The sequence below is a fragment of the Papio anubis genome, chromosome 6 (genome assembly GCF_008728515.1).
Source record: "Papio anubis isolate 15944 chromosome 6, Panubis1.0, whole genome shotgun sequence".
NCBI lineage: Eukaryota > Metazoa > Chordata > Mammalia > Primates > Cercopithecidae > Papio > Papio anubis.
The window spans coordinates 153,918,583-153,938,069 of NC_044981.1; the positions used below are offsets into that span (position 1 = coordinate 153,918,583).

General features: G+C 33.5%; 1 protein-coding gene across 7 annotated transcripts in view; it reads left to right on the plus strand.

The window, feature by feature from the left end:
• CEP57L1 (centrosomal protein 57 like 1) overlaps nucleotides 1-19,243 on the plus strand; it is a 33,362-nt gene extending 14,119 nt beyond the window's left edge. For 3 of the 7 annotated variants that reach the window (XM_031667542.1, XM_009206318.4, XM_031667543.1), the window contains exons 2-11: nucleotides 845-1,007; nucleotides 2,390-2,569; nucleotides 5,482-5,603; nucleotides 9,184-9,300; nucleotides 10,588-10,665; nucleotides 11,142-11,228; nucleotides 14,382-14,459; nucleotides 14,575-14,819; nucleotides 15,935-16,079; nucleotides 18,095-19,243. In XM_031667542.1, the coding sequence (XP_031523402.1) occupies nucleotides 848-1,007; nucleotides 2,390-2,569; nucleotides 5,482-5,603; nucleotides 9,184-9,300; nucleotides 10,588-10,665; nucleotides 11,142-11,228; nucleotides 14,382-14,459; nucleotides 14,575-14,819; nucleotides 15,935-16,079; nucleotides 18,095-18,316 (1,434 nt within the window). In that variant the 5' untranslated portion in view covers nucleotides 845-847 and the 3' untranslated portion in view covers nucleotides 18,317-19,243. Of the gene's footprint in view, nucleotides 1-844; nucleotides 1,008-2,389; nucleotides 2,570-5,479; nucleotides 5,604-9,183; nucleotides 9,301-10,587; nucleotides 10,666-11,141; nucleotides 11,229-14,381; nucleotides 14,460-14,574; nucleotides 14,820-15,934; nucleotides 16,080-18,094 lie in introns of those variants that run through there. The other 4 variants (XM_021938024.2, XM_021938025.2, XM_021938026.2 and 1 more) reach the window with 4 other exon arrangements.
• Nucleotides 19,244-19,487: the final 244 nt, after the last annotated feature.

Genomic DNA, 19,487 nt, shown 5'->3' on the forward strand with positions numbered 1-19,487 from the left:
ATTCTGCCAGTGAGTTATTTTTTTGTGAGCAGTTATCACCTTATGTGATTATGAATTAATTTAATTAACATTGACTAGAATCTATTAAAAAATAGAATACATTTCTAAAATATTTAAATTGCAGAAAGGATAATAAAATGATTTGGAAATTTTAGACCAAAAATTACCTGCTAAAATGGTTAAAAGGGCTCTCTTACCAAAACAAAAACAGCAACAAAATAAAAACTAGACTAACAAAACTAAGTAGTCTCGATTCTTCAGATTTGGAAACTTTCTAATCTAGATGACTAAAATGCTAATACACTAAGCAGAGATGTGTCTTATTCAAAGGTTAGATTCTGATATTTCATATATCCAAAATTACTCTTGAAAATCCTTTAGGAAGCCATACATTAGAATTCAACAATCGGTATTAGAGAATCAGTGTATATTATTGGCTTGTTTTTAAAAGCTCTGTTGTCTTTTAGAATATGTACTTTCTCTTTAAATCCTAGAGTCACACTGCTTGTAGAGCAATGCTCAGACTATGATAGATATATGGGATTTGTGAGTTACTGAGAAACCAGTAAATTCACGGCACTCATGTCATGCTTACTCCAGGGTATATGATTATTGAAAATCAGGCAGAATTGTCGATACTACTTACACAAGAAATAGTAATTTTTCTTTCTTTTATTGCCAGGCTTATTAGAGTTGAATTTATAATTAAGTTCCTAAAGATACAACTCCACAGTATATGATTATGTTGTTATGTTGAAGTTTCACCTGAATTTTTATATAATGCGTTCACCCTTAAAATAGGAAAGAATGATACTATATTATATCGTTCCTTTATTCTCTACAGATAATGGATTCTGAGTTAATGCACAGTATAGTGGGAAGCTATCATAAACCTCCAGAAAGAGTATTTGTTCCCTCATTCACCCAGAATGAACCATCTCAGAATTGCCATCCTGCGAACTTAGAGGTTACCTCTTCTAAGATACTTCATAGCCCAAATAGCCAAGGTAATGCTGATATAGAATTTGAAGAATGGAAAAAATCTGCTATAAAAAACCTTTCGTATTTATGTGGAATACAATATGATTGTATATTTAATCTTAACAAAACTCCTAATTTTGATTCTGTTGCTAAAAGTTTCTATGAACTTAGACAAATTACTTGACATTTTTTATTTTGGCTTCTACAGCCATAAAATGAAGATTAATATAACCAGCTGGACACATATCACAGGGTTATCATAAAAACATCATTTATAAACAGGAAAATAGTCTTTGAAGAATAAAAGGTCAGATTTGGAATCCTTCTAAACCACATGATTAGAATGTTAGCGAATTAAATGGAATTGCATCTTATTCAAGAATTAGATTCAGAAATTGCACACATCCAAAATTATTCTTGAAAATATTTTAGGAAGCCAGTATATCAGAGTAACTACAAAATACTAGTATTTTAATGTTTAAAATAGAAATGTAGGAGGATCTTAAAGTTGAATTAGGAAAACATTGTATTACTCCAGGCATATTTTAAGCTGTGCAGATTCCTTTCTAAGATTCTGTTATCACCTACTTTTAAAATATTCTATAATAATGGTTGCTGTTAATAAATAAACTAGTTTTGTGGAATAAACTATAAGAAATAATAATGCAAATCAATGTGCCAGCTACAGATACCATGTAAAGAGGAATAAATATAATTTATTTATCTCATTTATAAAAATCAAATGGTAATCTCTAGCAAGCATCTTTCTAATTTGATATAAAGTATATGACAGTTAAAACTCTTAACTTATCTGAATCATGAAGATATTAATATAGTTGAATATAAGTCATAGTGGTATAGTGTACTATTATCTTTCAGGTCTGACATTAAGTAAGCCATTAGGTTATAATTATCCTGTTTCTTAATACTGTATCATGGACAAAGAAACAGTAAATATGTGTGATTTGACTCAAATGGAATACATCAAGAACTGAGAAAAAAACCTTTAACTTTAAACCTAAATTGCCATGTTAATTAGTAGAAATTATATTTTAATGTTCCTTATTCATATTCAGACTCTTATGCTCCCTAGACTACAGTGTCTTCTTTAAGTCCTTTCATTTGAAAATATTTATTTTATTAAATTAAAATCATGGTTATTACCTTTCTCAGTCTTAGAAGTCACTAAATAGAATCATAGATATATTGTTTTTACAAGATATATTAGAGAAAATGTGCCCTTCTTTAAAGTGTTATTCATTATTTTTCATTTTTTGAAGAATATGCATTACTTGAATATTTTTCTGGCTCACTAACAAAAATATACTGCTTATTTTTCTTATGTTACTTTGATTGTAAGTGTTCAGAAACTTTCACTGAAAATATCAACAAAATATTTTTTCAACAGCTCTTATTTTAGCCTTAAAAACTCTTCAGGAAAAAATTCATCATTTAGAGCTGGAGAGAACACAGGCTGAAGATAACCTGAACATTCTTTCCAGAGAAGCAGCGCAGTATAAGAAGGCCTTAGAGAATGAAACAAATGAGAGAAATCTGGCACACCAGGAGCTGATAAAGCAGAAAAAAGGTAAGAAATGCAGTAGTTCTCAGAAACCAGGAGTTACCAGAGTATACAGTTCAAAAATAATAAACCTAGTCTAAGCCGATGTACTCAGATATCTTTGTTTTTATATATATTCAAACTTTGTGGCTTTGTTCTCAGACCTTTTGATATTTGTGAGAAAAAGATACAGTTTTGAACTTACCTCTATCATATCTAACTTAGCATAATTCATAAATTCTAGAAATTAAAGGAAAAATTAAGATTTTAGACAAGTTGTGTTTAAAAATTAGAATATTTTCAGAATAACCAACAAAATCCAATTTAACCCGTAATTGAATATTTATTTTTTATTTATTTGTATTTGCAGTTAACACTAAACTTTAGAATTTGAAATACAGAACAACACTAGCAATTAAACAATATAAAAACCAATAAAAATGAATACAAAAGAATTATTTATTTATTTATTATTATTATTATACTTTAAGTTCTAGGGTACATGTGCATAACGTGCAGGTTTGTTACATATGTATACATGTGCCATGTTGGTGTGCTGCACCCATCAACTCGTCAGCACCCATCAACTCGTCATTTACATCAGGTATAACTCCCAATGCAATCCCTCCCCCCTCTCCCCTCCCCATGATAGGCCCCGGTGTGTGATGTTCCCCTTCCCGAGTCCAAGTGATCTCATTGTTCAGTTCCCACCTATGAGTGAGAACATGCGGTGTTTGGTTTTCTGTTCTTGTGATAGTTTGCTAAGAATGATGGTTTCCAGCTGCATCCATGTCCCTACAAAGGACACAAACTCATCCTTTTATATGGCTGCATAGTATTCCATGGTGTATATGTGCCACATTTTCTTAATCCAATCTGTCACTGATGGACATTTGGGTTGATTCCAAGTCTTTGGTATTGTGAATAGTGCGGCAATAAACATACGTGTGCATGTGTCTTTATAGCAGCATGATTTATAATCCTTTGGGTATATACCCAGTAATGGGATCTTTGAGGAATCGCCATACTGTTTTCCATAATGGTTGAACTAGTTTACAATCCCACCAACAGTGTAAAAGTGTTCCTATTTCTCCACATCCTCTCCAGCACCTGTTGTTTCCTGACTTTTTAATGATCGCCATTCTAACTGGTGTGAGATGGTATCTCATTGTGGTTTTGATTTGCATTTCTCTGATGGCCAGTGATGATGAGCATTTTTTCATGTGTCTGTTGGCTGTATGAATGTCTTCTTTTGAGAAATGTCTGTTCATATCCTTTGCCCACTTTCTGATGGGGTTGTTTGTTTTTTTCTTGTGAATTTGTTTGAGTTCTTTATAGGTTCTGGATATTAGCCCTTTGTCAGATGAGTAGATTGCAAAAATTTTCTCCCATTCTGTAGGTTGCCTGTTCACTCTGATGGTAGTTTCTTTTGCTGTGCAGAAGCTCTTTAGTTTAATTAGATCCCATTTGTCAATTTTGGCTTTTGCTGCCGTTGCTTTTGGTGTTTTAGACATGAAGTCTTTGCCCATGCCTATGTCCTGAATGGTACTACCTAGGTTTTCTTCTAGGATTTTTATGGTATTAGGTCTAACATTTAAGTCTCTAATCCATCTTGAATTAATTTTCGTATAAGGAGCAAGGAAAGGATCCAGTTTCAGCTTTCTACTTATGGCTAGCCAATTTTCCCAGCACCATTTATTAAATAGGGAATCCTTTCCCCATTTCTTGTTTCTCTCAGGTTTGTCAAAGATCAGATGGCTGTAGATGTGTGGTATTATTTCTGAGGACTCTGTTCTGTTCCATTGGTCTATATCTCTGTTTTGGTACCAGTACCATGCTGTTTTGGTTACTGTAGCCTTGTAGTATAGTTTGAAGTCAGGTAGCGTGATGCCTCCAGCTTTGTTCTTTTGACTTAGGATTGTCTTGGAGATGCGGGCTCTCTTTTGGTTCCATATGAACTTTAAAGCAGTTTTTTCCAATTCTGTGAAGAAAGTCATTGGTAGCTTGATGGGGATGGCATTGAATCTATAAATAACCTTGGACAGTATGGCTATTTTCACGATATTGATTCTTCCTATCCATGAGCATGGTATGTTCTTCCATTTGTTTGTGTCCTCTTTTATTTCACTGAGCAGTGGTTTGTAGTTCTCCTTGAAGAGGTCCTTTACATCCCTTGTAAGTATACAAAAGAATTTTATTTAACTTGAGAGGAAAGCAAAGTTAATTAGAAGACATAGGCAAATGGGGGAGGCTTCTGTGGAAATTAGGAAAAATGTTAGAAATTTAGAACATAAGTCTTTTACATAATTTCACTTCAAAACTTACAACCTTCTTTTTCATTTTTACACTACACTCATCCTTATAAACAAGGCTCAAGTTTTTGTTTCAACTTAGAAGTACAGTGAAGAAATGGGGAGAAAAATATTTCTGAGGTAATTGGACAAAAGTAGAAGAAAGGGGTAAGGAAAGTAAAGAGCTAAAGGATTAGAAATAGGTTGCTTTCTGCTGTGGAATTAGCTGTTCTGCCAGCAGTCAAGAACAGGGGAAAATGAGAGTGGTAGATGCATATACTTGAGTTTCCTGAAAGAGAAGAAATATACTGGTAGGTAAAAGCTTTCAGCCTCTGTTTTTCCAGATGATGTTATTTTCATTAACAACCAGGATATTTCTCACCCCACAAGTTACTGACATCCTCCTCTTTCAGAAGTGTGCCCTCTGGATTTTTAGGAGGAGACAATATTAAACCAGTTCTATGTAATTAATGAGCTATTTACAAATGTATTTTCATAACTCTGGGAGAGTCAATACTCAGAGATAAAAGAGACTCTGAACTTTTAGCTCTTGATTGAATTCACATAATACATTTCTTGTGATAACCAAATCTCTGATCTATGTGATAATCAGGTAATTGACTGGTTGTTATTTTGTCTTTTTCGCAGATATAAGTATACAGTTAAGCTCAGCCCAGTCTCGTTGTACTCTTCTAGAGAAGCAACTAGAATATACAAAGAGAATGGTTCTCAATGTAGAGCGAGAAAAGAACATGATCCTAGAACAACAGGTGAGAGCATATTTTCTATAAGGAATGATAATATAATTTTGTATATTTTTGAAGAATATTTTAATGTCATGGGAAAATTCAAAGCCAAAAGAGGCATAATGTTAGAATGAGGTCTAACTTATGTGTAATTGGAGTTTCAAAAGGAAAGGAAAGGGAAAATAGGGGAAAAGCAATATTTGAAGAGATAATGGCTAAGAATGTTACAAAATGTATTAAAAAGTAAAATTACTAACCTGGCCAACATGGTGAAACCCCATCTCTACTAAAAATACAAAAATTAGCCGGGCTTGGTGGCAGGCACCTGTAATCCCAGCTACTCAGGAGGCTGAGGCAGGAGAATCGCTTGAACCCGGGAGGCGGAGGTTGCAGTGAGCTGAGATCGTAAAAAAAAAAAAACAAGAAAAAAAAAAAAAAAACAGCAAAAAAAAAAAAAAAAAAAAAAAAAAAAGTAAAATCTTAAAAGCATCCAGAAAAAAAAAAATATTACATTCAAAGAGACGACAATTAAAGTGATAGCTGACTTCTCAACTGAAAGTACTGAACCCAGAAGACAAGGGACTGATAGAGTTAAGGTGTTTAAAGAAAATAAATACTGGTCTAGAATTCTATGCTTGGGGGAAGTATCCTTCAGAAATAAAGACATTTTAAGACTAAAAAGACTGAGATAGTTTGTTACTAGTAGGTCCACTCTAAAGAGAACAATAAAGGATATCAGACAGAAGGAAAATGACCTTTGGTGGAAGGTCAGAGATGCATGAAGGAATGAAGAGCAATGAAGATGGTAAATAATGTGGATAAATCTAAATGAATATTATATAAGGCAACAATAATTAAGATTTATATGGTTTAAATATAAAGAATTAAAATTCATCAGAACAATGGCTTATATATTAGGAAGAAGTAAAGTAGTTTAAAGTGTTCTAATATCCTTGCATTTTCTTGGCAGAAGGGTAAAAGTACCAATCACTACTGGATTTTGATGGGTCAAATACATAACAGATTTTTAAGGAACTAGGGAATTTAATTCTAACATTTATATGGAAACGCCAAGGTCCAAGAACAGCCAAACTATTCTGAAGAAGAATAAGATGAGGGTCTTTCTCTAGTTGATATTGAACAAATTATGATCCTTTTTAATAGCTGCTCTGTGAACTAAAATATGTATTCTTAACTAACCACAGTCTGCCATAAATCTGTATTAAAATATTTCACATATAATGTAGGATCCTCTTTCAATATGCATCCTCTTATTCACCTTTGTGCTATAGTTTTCATACATTTTATTTCTGCATATGTCATACGACCCACAATACATTATTATTTTTGCTTCAAATGGTCAATTATCCTTTCAGGAAAATTAGGAAACAAAAATATATATTTTTTACCATTTTCTGTGCTTTTTATTTTTGTGTAGATTTTGTTTTCCATTTGATATCATTTTCCTTCCATGTGAAGGAAAATATCAGAATGCTAAGAATTGTTTTAGCATTTATTTATCTGGAAAAGTCTATTTCTCTGTCATTTGTGAAAGATATTTTGGCTGGATATAGAATTCTAGGTGGCATCTTTTCTTCTTTCAGCACATTGAAGATTATGTTTCTGTTGCCTTCTGGATCTCATAGTTTCTGATCAGAGTTATTCTCTTTATTCCTCTATGCAGAATGTGTCATCATTTCTCAGACTGCTGTTAAGATTTTCCCATTTATCACTGGTTTTCAACAATATGTTGCTAAGTGGTTTCTTAATGCTGAACCTTTTGAGATTCTTGAATCTGTCAATATTTTTCATTAAATTAGAACATTTTCAACCATTATCCTTCAAATAATTATTCTGTCCCACCTCTCTCTCTTCTTCTCTGAGACTTCACCTAAATGTTATTAAACCACAGGTTACCAAGACTCTGTTTATTGGTATTGTTTTTGGTTTTGTTTTAATTAATAGACTTTATCTTTTTTTTTTTTTTTTTTTTGGAGTCAGAGTTTCAGTATTGTCTCACAGGCTGGAGTGCGGTGGCACAATCTTGGCTCACTGCAACCTCCGCCTCCTTGGTTCAAATGATTCTCCTGTCTCAGCCTGCCAAGTAGCTGGGATTACAGGCACCCGCCACCACACCCAGCTAACTTTTGGTATTTTTAGTAGAGACAGGGTTTCACCATGTTGGGCAGGCTGGTCTCAAACTCCTGACCTGAGGTGATCCACCCGCCTCGGCCTCCCAAAGTGCTGGGATTACAGGCATGAGCCACTGTGCCCGGCCTAGACTTTATCTTTTACAGCCATTTTAGATTTATAGAAAATTGAGTAGATAGTATAGAAAGAGTTCTTGCTCCCTCACAGTTGCCCCTATTACTAATACCTTACATTAGTATGGTTATAAATGCCATTACAAAATAGCATATAAATGTGCGCGTGTGTGTGTGTGTATGTGTGTGTATGTGTGTGTGTATATATATATAATATATAACTTTCCCTTTCTCCATGTTATTTTTATATTTTATTCCTCTGATAGCTGCTTTTCTTTGTTAGAGAAAGGGTAAGTTAATGAGTATGTTTGGTCACCTTGTAAATAACACTATTTAATACAGGTTTTGTTAATAATGGTTTTCTTAGGCCAGAATTGGTAGGTCACGCCTGTAATCCCAGCAGTTTGGGAGGCCAAGGAGGGCGGTTGACTTGAGGTCAGGAGTTCAAGAGCAACCTGAGCAACATGGTGAAACCACATCTCTACTAAAAATACAAAACCTAGTGTAGGGCATGGTGGCAGGGGCCTGTAATCCCAGCTACTTGGGAGGCTGAGGAGGGAGAATCGCTTGAACCCAGGAGACAGAGGTTGCAGTGAGCCAAGATCGCGCTGCTATACTCTGGCCTGGGCAGCAGCAAGACTCTCTCAAAAAAAGAAAAGTTTTCCGTAGTAGAATTAATTTATATTCTATATAAAGATGCATAAACAAGTTTGTTTCACTGATGCTAATATAACACATCTAATCTGCACTTTTTTTTTTTTTTTTTTTTTTTGAGACAAGCTCTCACTCTGTTGCCCAGACTGGAGTGCAGTGGCACAGTCACTGCTTACCATAACCTTGACTTCCCAGGCTCAAGCAATCTTCTCATCTCAGCAGCCCAAGCAGCTGAGACTACAGGTGTGCATGCACCACCATGTCCGGCTGATTGTTAAGTTTTTTGTAGAGGAGGAGTCCCACTATGTTGCCTAGGCTGGTCTCAAACTCCAGGGTTCAAGCAATCCTCCCACTTCAGCCTCCCAAAGTGCTTGAATTACAAATATGAGCCACCACGCCTGGCCTTTTTTGCATGTTATATTTGCTTCTTAAAAGTATTTGATTTTCAGAAAAAAAATTTTTTTAATTTAAATTTTAAAAATTATGACTTTAAGATTGAAAAAAAAAAATAACAAAACATGTTTGATATTCTTTTTTGCTTGTAAGCACCTAAAGTATGTGCATTTATGTACATGTTTCTTATGATATTTACATTGTGTTTTGAATTCTCAGAAATTGTATTATTCTTGTTCCATTGGCATTACTTGCCAAATTCAGGGTTGTTATTTTATTTTTATCCTTTCTAGGCCCAGCTTCAGAGGGAAAAAGAACAAGATCAGATTAAGCTGTATGCAAAACTTGAAAAGCTTGATGTCTTAGAAAAAGAGTGTTTTAGACTTACAACAACTCAGAAAACTGCTGAGGTAAGCTTTCTTTGAAGTGATGACAACAGGAATAAATCTTTAGTGTTAAGCATAATTGGTATTTTATGTGAATGTAGAGTAAATCTTAGATTTATAAAACTTCATTTACAGCTTTTTATAATCCAGATATGAATTCTCACCTATAGAGTGAAAAGTTAATGTGTTCTGTCACAGTATGAATGAGCTAGCTGTCTTTTGATGTGAAATTGTAATTTTGACTTCTAATATGGTGGGATATTTTTATTTGTCAGATACTTTACCTAAAGAGTATTGAAAAATTGTCTTTCACCACTTGTAGTCAACTTAAGCCTATACCAGTTCCCCTCTTCATCCTTTTTCCCTCCAAATCCTTTCCATTTTACAGGGTTTTCTTAGAGTTGTACTTCCTCTAGGAAGTCCTCCTTGACCTCTCCAACACTCAGGAAGTTCTCACTTAGAAATAGCACTGTCCTCCTATTCTGAACCACACCACAGATATAAGATATAATACTTACGTATATAAGGTTACATATATATAGTCCCTGTCAAGTTATTTCCTTGCTTTGTTGTTTTATTGTTTTGTGAATACTACTCTTTTTTCCTTTTCATACAATACAGGTTGGGTGTCCCTAATCCAAAAATCCAAAATCCGATGTACTCCAAAGTCCAAAACTTTCCGAACAGTAATATAATGTTCAGAGGAAATGTTCACTGGAGCATATAGGATTTAGAATTTTTGGATTAGGGATGCCGAACTAGTAATGAAAATATTCCAAAATCCAAAATATCTCTGCTTCCAAACACTTAAGATAAGGGATCCTCAATCTGTATAAGCTCTTAAGTAACAAGGACCACATTGTATATTTCTATTATGTATTTTCACTCTTCTCCCAAAATTACACTCTTATCATATATATGCAAATAGTAGAAACTTATTTTTTTTATGTTTTGAATGAAACAATTGAGACCCAAGACTATAATTGTTTGACCTTCTACACCATTAGTACCCTTAAAAGTTTCATCATAATGATTTTGTTGCTGGAAATTAATAAAGCCTATGTGTGTGTATATTCTTTGCTTTCCCTTTGTTTTCTCCTTGTGTGTAATAGAAGGTAAAGGAGCAAAGAAAGAAGTGGGAAGAAAGCCAGGAAAAATCTTAACGTCTTGTGCCATTCCTTTTTCTTATTTTCTGCCTTAATTTGCCAAACTCTTAAGAATCAGGACCCCCTAGGACTCTATTTGGAAAAGAAACAAAGGATATTTGGCTCTAGTTTTTATATAACAATCTTAGTTTTTACTTTTTTGCAGGACAAGATTAAACATTTAGAAGAAAAACTGAAGGAAGAAGAACATCAACGTAAGCTGTTTCAAGACAAAGCTTCTGAGGTAAATATGGCACTATATAATCTATCACAGTAAACCATATATGTTTTATTATATTTTTATTTTCATTAACTGAAACCTATGTTCTAGATTCTAATTTCTGCTTCCTAAATTGTCTTTTCATTATAATAATGAAATTCTCAGTCAGCCAGTATGATATGTGGATGTATTACCAAGAGGTCTTTTAATCTTTTGAAATTCTGACAAATACACATATTCTCAGTTGAAGGAACTCCTAGGATAGATTGTTTTCAGTTTGATCTCTATATGTATATTAAATAATTTATTCTTTTATAAACAGAAAAGTATTGTAATTACCAATAGACTTAGTGACCTTCACACGTATAAAAACAGTATCTTGAATTTTCTTTTCTTCTTGAAAAAGCATTTTTATATTTATAAACTTAGACCTGATATCTCATTACAATGTTTTTGAATGTTATAAATCAATGTTATAACTTTTTAAAAAAATATTACAGCTTCAAACTGGACTTGAAATCAGTAAAATTATAATGTCTTCAGTTTCAAATCTAAAGCACTCCAAGGAAAAGAAGACATCTTCAAAGGTGTGCATATAAAACTTTTTCCCAAACTATACTTTTATTTGCTAATACTGACTTATACACCCTCTTAATGCTTATACCTACCCCTTTCCCAAAAGGATTTGAAGATATATAATAAAAGACATGCAATAATGCGTGCCAAGTAATGGATGATGATTTGGGGTATAAGGACAGAAAATTTCATAATATTCAGATTTTAAAAAGTAGCAGCAGTCATGTACAAAATTTAGCTCTGAGTTTGCTTGACAACCAAACCAAAAAGGAACATATAATGGACAGTATCACTATCTTTGTGAAATAACAGGAAGCACTCCAGTTTTTCTAGAAAGATTAACATTTTTCTAAACTTCTGGAGAAATATATTTTGTGATACTTTATAAAAGAGGCACTAAACAACACAGTAGATATTGAAAAAATAATAGATCCTGAAAGCAGTTTTATGTAATATATACACAATTTAAAAAAAGGGTTTTCCTTACAGACCTGTTAAGTCTGTAAAGTCATTTATATAGGGAATTTATTGTTATATGTAATTTCTATGCTTATTTCTTGTGAATTTGCCTAAAAGTAAGGATTGGAGAGTTAGTACTTTATAGACCAATATTTTGTTTAGATAAATTGATGTTTTGAATGTATTCTATTCAAGTAACCCTTCTTAATTATATATAATGGTATGAAAAAAGTTTTTAATCCCTTTTAATCTTATGATTCTGGAATTATGGTTTTGATGGCCATTATTACTATTTATTCAGATATGAATAGAGTGAGTGTTGCTCTGTGTCATTTGCTGTGGGAGACAGGAGATGCTATTTGGGAATTGTGGCCACTGCCATATGCTTAGTTTGTGGATAAAATAATGGAGAGAACATTATACTTAACTTTGGCTACTCTTTTATTACATAAGTAAAAATTAATGTTCAATACTTGGGCTGTATTTTTCATAATTTTTTCATTTTAAAGAATTTTCAAACTATAATAACGAACAATATTTTCCCAATATGACTTATTTTGCCTGTTTCCTTTCCTAAATATTTGTTTTGTGTCTTGTTTGTGCAATGAGATTCACAGCTACAAAACCAAATAGAAAAATCACTGTAAGTAATTTGCCAGTGGAACACATACTGCCCAGTATGTATGTTTTATGGCATCCTTTCTCTGATGAGTTAATGGAACTTTTTTTCAGTTTACCTATTTATTATAAAAATAGTGAAGGTACAGAAAGAAGATAAAAGAAATGAAGGAAAGAAAAGGTAACTCCTGGAAGAGAAGAGAGTATTAACAGCAGAATCATTTCATGGAAGTACTTAGTTCAAATCCCAAGTTCACAGGGTATGCAAATAATGGTGTCTCTTTTTAAAGACGGAGGGAGTGCTAAAGTTGCTGAAAGTAGGATTAGATTTCAGGAAGCCTCTATGAGAGACCTGCTTCCTATCACACTGTTTCTCCATGTCCTGGACATAGTTCATTCAACTCTTACATTTTGATGTACATAGACTGGTATCTCTAGGTGATAAAAAAAATAAGACAGGAATTTGTGAGAAACAGATAAATATATAAGTATGAAACAGTATAATAGAAGATTAATAGAGGTTTAAACAAAGTGTTGTGGTGCTATGTAGACAAAGGAATATGTGAAAGGTAATGCAAGAAGCAATATTAAAGGAAGCCTTGAAGAATTAAATATTGACAGACTGAGATAAGGAAAAATATATTACAGTCTGAGGGAATTGTTGGTTTTTCCAGGGACCTATAAGTAATAGTCCAGTATTGGGGGTGAGATGAGATCATAGTGGAAGTTAAAGTGGAAAATACAGCTTGGGGTGAGCTAATGGCTGACCTTGAATGCCATGTTAAGAGTTTGAACTTTTATTCTATAAACAGGAACTATTGAAGGCTTCTGAGAAAAGTAGGGACATGATTAGAGTTGTAATTTTAGATGGTAACTTACAGCAGTAGGAGAGTTTTACATAGAGAGAAATCACATGTGTAGATTTTATGAGAGAATCATATGCGTAGATTCATGTCACTATCACAACAATCAAGATACAGAACTCTTCCACCACTAAAAGACTCCTTCATGCAATCCCTCTATAGCTACACATCCCCTTCCCTGAACATTGGCAACCTCTAATCTGTTCACCATCTGTATATTTTATTATTTCAATATTATTATATAAATGGAATTATACAGTATGTAACTTTTTGAGATTGGCTTTTTTCCCTTGAGGTCCATCCAAGTTGTTGTATGTATCAATACATCCTTTTTATTTCTGCGTGATATTCCGCATTACAGATGTACCACAATTTAACTGTTCATCTGTTAAAGGATATCTGGAGTCCGGCATGGTGGCTCATGCCTGTAATCCCAACAGTTTGGGAGGCCAAGGTGAGTGCATCATTTGAGGTCAGGAGTTCAAGACCAGCCTGGCCAATATGGTGAAACCTCGTCTCTACTAAAAATACAAAAATTAGCCGGGCAGTAGTGGCACACACCTGTAATCCCAGCTACTTGGGAGACTAAGGCAGGATAATCGCTTGAGCCTGGGAGACAGAGGTTGCGGTAAGCCAAGATTGTACCATTGCACTCCAGTATGGGTGACAGAATGAGACCCTGTCTCAAAAAAAATAAAAGGATATTTCGATTGTTTCCAATTTTTTAGCTATTACAGATAAAGCTGCTATGAACATTTGTATACATGTTTTTATGTGAACGTAAGTTTTCATTTTTCTAGGATAAATGCCTAAGAGAGCAATTGTTCGGTCATGTAATAAGTACATTTTTAGTTTTATAAGAAACTGCCAAACTGTCTTCCAAAATGGCTGTACCATTTTGTATTCCCACCAACAATATGTAAGTGGTTTTATTTTCTCTGTATGCTTGCCAACATTTGGTATTGTCACTATTTTTTATTTTGGCCATTCTGATGGATGTGCAGTGATATTTCACTAATTTTAACTTTCATTTCCATAATTAATGATGTTGAATATCTTTTCATATGTTTGCCATACATATGTCTTTGTCAGTGAAATTTCTGTCCATGTCTTTTTGCCCATTTTCCAGTTGCATTGTTTTCTGTTGAGTTTTGAGAGTTCTTCATATCATAAATAACTTTTAAAATAATTTCTTATTTATGTTTTTTTCTTGTCAATCTCTAGAAAACTAAATGTATAAAGAGAGGACCACCTTGGCAAATTTGTTCAAAGTTTGGAGCACTGCCTTTTGTGGCTGAAAAGGTGAGAGGGGATAAAATGAAGATAGTTGTTCAAAAAAACTCCTGTTTCATTGTAAGTGCTATTAAAATATCTTCAGTCATTTAAAATTATTCTCAGTTGTTTCTTTTCCCATAAGTCCACCAGTGCAAACTGTTCTGTGAATGCAAGTATGCAAAACCTTTTGCAGAGGAGGCAACATCGTGGTCCACATATCCTTCAGAAACCTTTTAACGTGGCTGAGACTAGATGTCTCCCCAGGCCTTCTAGAACAACTTCCTGGTGTAAGGCTATTCCTCGTGACTCAGAAAAGTCCATTTCCATTTGTGACAATTTATCTGAACTTTTGATGGCAATGCAAGATGAGCTGGACCAAATGAGCATGTAAGTATTTATATTATTTTTTTTTAAGAGACAGTGTCTTGCTATGTTGCCCAGGCTAGTCTTGAACTCATGGTTTCAGGCAGTCCTCCTGCCTCAGCCTCCCAAAGTGCTGGGATTACAAGCGTGAGCCACCGTGCCTGGCCAGCAATTTTTATTCTTTATCAGGAGAAGTACCATATCACTTTTTCTTCTTAGTCTTAAGAACAATACCACTTATAAATTCTTAAAGGCCTTACTTAGCCATTTGGAAAGATTTGTTGTCACTATTTTTCATTGTATTTGTTACTATTTAAAATTTCAGTTCTTTATAACTACTACTTTTTCATTCTAAGGTATTTCTGTATTCCCAGGATCTGGACTGATAGCTACTACTGTCATTCTAACATATAGGATCTGATGACCTTAGATTAAAACTCAAAAAAGCGTTTATAAGAAAAGCTCTCCTTTTGTGTTTTAGAATCTTTTAGCTGAATGAATTATTTCATTAGACAAGTAGGAATGTAATTCCTTGTTTTAGACTCTGGCTGGTCTGCATTACAAATTTTGAAGCATCTATAGTAAGGAAGATTTCCATATGGGATACATTATATTGTGCCCACTTGCTTAAATATATATTCAATAGAAATTCCAGAACTATGTGATTTGGCTGACCAGCTAGTTGACCTAAGACATCTGTAGAAGATACAGCTGTTTCTTCTGTTAACAGCATTTCAGTAGGCTAACTCCAAATCCAGAAATTTTTCAGGCAAATACTTCCACAGCTGGAATTCTTCCAAAGATCTTATATCAATAATGAGGAAGAAAGCCCTTTAATACCTCTGTTAAAGACATCACACATTTTACTACATTGAGTTATGAGCATCAGGAATTCACATATTTTTTAAAGTTGCTTAGCAGTCTTAAGATATTTGTAAAGGTATTTAATTTCAAATCACAGGAGCCTGGTTATAGTTACTGTCGATTTAATTAAACAACCCTAAAGAAAGAGGCTGTTTTTAAAGGTTAATATTTAAGTCTGACTAAAATTTATGATTGAACAGAAAATTGCTTAATTATGGCAAAGACATATATGCAATAAACTATAGTAGTGCTTAATATTTGCTATTCTTTCATAGGGAGCACCAAGAACTACTGAAACAAATGAAGGAAACTGAAAGCCATTCAGTCTGTGACGACATAGAATGTGAACTAGAGTGTTTAGTCAAGAAAATGGAAATTAAAGGAGAACAAATCTCCAAACTGAAGAAGCATCAAGACAGTGTAAGAAGGCTTTAGTAAGAGATTTTAATAAAAAGATAAAACGTGGATTCAGTTTTGTATCTCTGTACGACTTTCCAAATTTGAGGTCTGTATATGGGATTTAGTGAAAAGATGGATGGTAGTCACTTAGGCCTATGACAGAATAGAGCCATCTGTCCCACTGGAATAACATGGACCTCCTACGTAACTCTCCAAGTTAAAATTTTTTAAGTGAACAAATAGGTTCAGTTATGTATTCAGAAATTGCTTTGGGGAAATTGTGAGGTAAACTAAACTTGCCTTAGCAGCCCTCCAATTACCCTTTTAGCATTCTTTTTCCTCTTCCTTCTCTCCTCTAATGCCTTAATGATACCCCTTATGTCAGCAGGTCTCTTATTCACTACCAGACATAAACCTGGCTCCTAAGCAGTGCCCCAGTCCTTAAAGCATGATTTCCCCTTTCCCAAAACAGGCTGTGTTGTGTTCCATTCCCTGGGGACCTATACTCAGCTAGCTATAGTGAGTAGGACAGGGATGGTGAGGAAAACTCTATACTTCTGTTAAGATGTAATAACTAAGAATAGCTAACAGTTTTATTATTTTAAAAGAAAAATCATGGAATATAATATTTAATTCCAAGACAATGACTCCGTAGGTTGAACTTGCAGCACTATTACACTGCTGGAGCAGAAGGCAGAGGGAGCCTTTCCCAGGAACCCTCAAGTCACCTCATGTAGCCATCTGCCTATGGACAAAATCATCATTCATATAAGTTAATGATATATGAATGTCACAAATAAGCCTCCCTGCCTTTTATAGGAAAGTAATAAAAGATGCAGAATATTATTACTTTTATTCTTATTGTGGGAAAGAAAGGAAGAAAGAAAGAAGTGAAATTTTTAAAACAAATATTTTTATTTTACTGGCTTTTAAGGCTATAATAAGTAAAAATTTCTGTATGTTTTGGAGTGAAGATTATACAACTTGTACACTTTCTTGAAATTGCATAAGAGAAACTTGAAAGGAATAGAAGAATGATCATTTTTAAAACTCAGCTAGTATATATATACTGTATTTTGAAAAACATGATATATATTCCATAATAGCTATACCAGTATAAATTTTAAGCACTTTATTATGATAAATGTAATATCTGTAATAAAAATTGATTATTAACTAAATAGAGAACTAGGTACTCACCCAAAGTCTGGGTCAGCTCTACAAATTCGACCTATGCTCAAGTGAAACAGATTAAGTAATGGGTTAGACTTTGAAGAAATGGGTTTTGGCTGGTTGATACGTATTGTTTTTGTTTAATTCTGTCTGCCTCCACTATTACCATATACTACTCAAGGTGATAAAGTTATTCCCTTGACTTTTTTTTAAACTGCCATTCAGGAGTACTTTAAATTCAGGAATATACAAAAGTATTTGTACACAAAGGTATTCCTGAATTTAAAGTACTCCTGAATGGCAGTTAAAAAAAAAACACATATTTATACACACACACACATATATATACACATACATACACACACGTGTGTGTATGTATAATTTTCAAAACTTGATACTCATTCCTAGAACCAATTATTAGATTTGCTGTTAATGTTACCAGAAAGGTTCTTCTCTCTGCTCTCTGTTCTCTGGTTTTTACCAGTTATCTTACATAGAACCTTTCCCCCCAGTCTCTGCAGCCCACGTTGACCTTATCTTACTTTGGCCTTCTTACATATACACTTTTTGTCTTATTCAAAGTTATCCTGGTTCATTGTATTCTCTAGTTGTCACATATATGCTTTTTTTTACTAATAGGAGCAGTAAGCTCCTTGAAAGTAAGAACTGTTTTCTTCATTATAATTCTACCTGACAAGCACAGTGTTAGGCATGTAATAGATGTTCAATAAATTAAAAACTTACCGAATTGAACTTTTTAATGTTCAATTTTAACTTTTTAACTTTAAACCATCAATTCAACCTATTTTGGAATATATTTTTAGTATATTTTTGACTAAAATGTTAGATTTTTTTCTCTCCAGGTCCGTAAACTGCAGCAAAAAGTTCAAAACTCAAAGATGAGTGAAGCTTCAGGTGTTCAGCAAGAAGACAGCAACCCTAAAGGATCAAAGAACATAAAAAATAGCCCCAGAAAATGTTTGACTGACACTAAACTTTTTCAGAAAAACAGCAGCTTTCATCCAATACGAGTTCATAATCTTCAAATGAAATTGAGAAGAGATGATATCATGTGGGAACAGTAACAAAATAGCAAAACTGTCACCTTAATGAACTTTGTCAATGAGACCTTGAATTGTCTAAAGTGGTTTTAATTTAATATAACTTTGTGACATTTTGAATCATGTTTCTAGCTTCTATAAGACATGAAGTTGCAGTATTTTTAAATTAATGCCTAATGACCTACTGGGTTCCAAATAATAAATTAATTGCTTTTTTGTTTTTCTTATTGATTGAAGCCTATAACCTCATCTTGTCTTAGAAACATTGTTTGCTTTGCAGATATCTTAAGCTAAATTTGAGAAATTGTACTAGATTGACAATATTCAAAATTGAGTTAAATCTGAGCTACAAGTACCATTCATTCCACTTTTCATAGGTTTGCAACCTTAAAAACAAATGTTAAATGAACAGAGTTCAGAAAGATCATTTAGCTTTCCTGGTGTCTTCTTTCTATTTTGTTTTAGAGCTGTGAAATGTTTTTATCTTTTGGAAAAGGAAAAGCTTAACAATTAGACAGTTTTATGAAGAAGCCTTTAATCCAAGTTTTATGAGACAATAGGAACCCATAGCTACTTAATTTTTAGGAGACAGTAATTCAGTTGCAGAAGTTTTCATCTGCTATTCCCATTCTCTTTTACAAAACTAGTTTTTTTAAAAAAAATAATGATCCATTTTATGTTACTACTTTATAACTTTTGCTGACTTCTATTCTTTGCATTGTGTGTAATGTCCATCAGTATAAATTGAGACTGAATTTCTAGGACCCACAAAAGTGGTATTTTTTTTTACAAGAAAGTATGGAGGAAGAGGAAGCTGGACATTAAATTACCTCATCCAGCAGAAATTCAGGGTAGTATGGTATGTTTTAATTTTTTATATTTTAAAATCAATAATGTCAAAAAATGTCATTGTGTATGCATGCTTTGTAATAAATTTGCACTTGATCATTTTTCTGAGCGCCTAGGGGAGCTAGTATGACTCTCCTGAACTCTTGGTTTCTCACTCAAATCCTCTGAAGCAGCTGGGGGACTAGAGTCGTGAACTGAAGTAGAAATAGAGGACAGACAGAAAAGGTGTAATGGAATGGAGGAGCTCAAATATAGGGTAGCAGTTTAAGAGATGGTGATTCCTAAGGGACAGAGTTGGAAGTACGTATTTACTGAATTCTTTGAATCCACAGCTGATGGAGTGTTC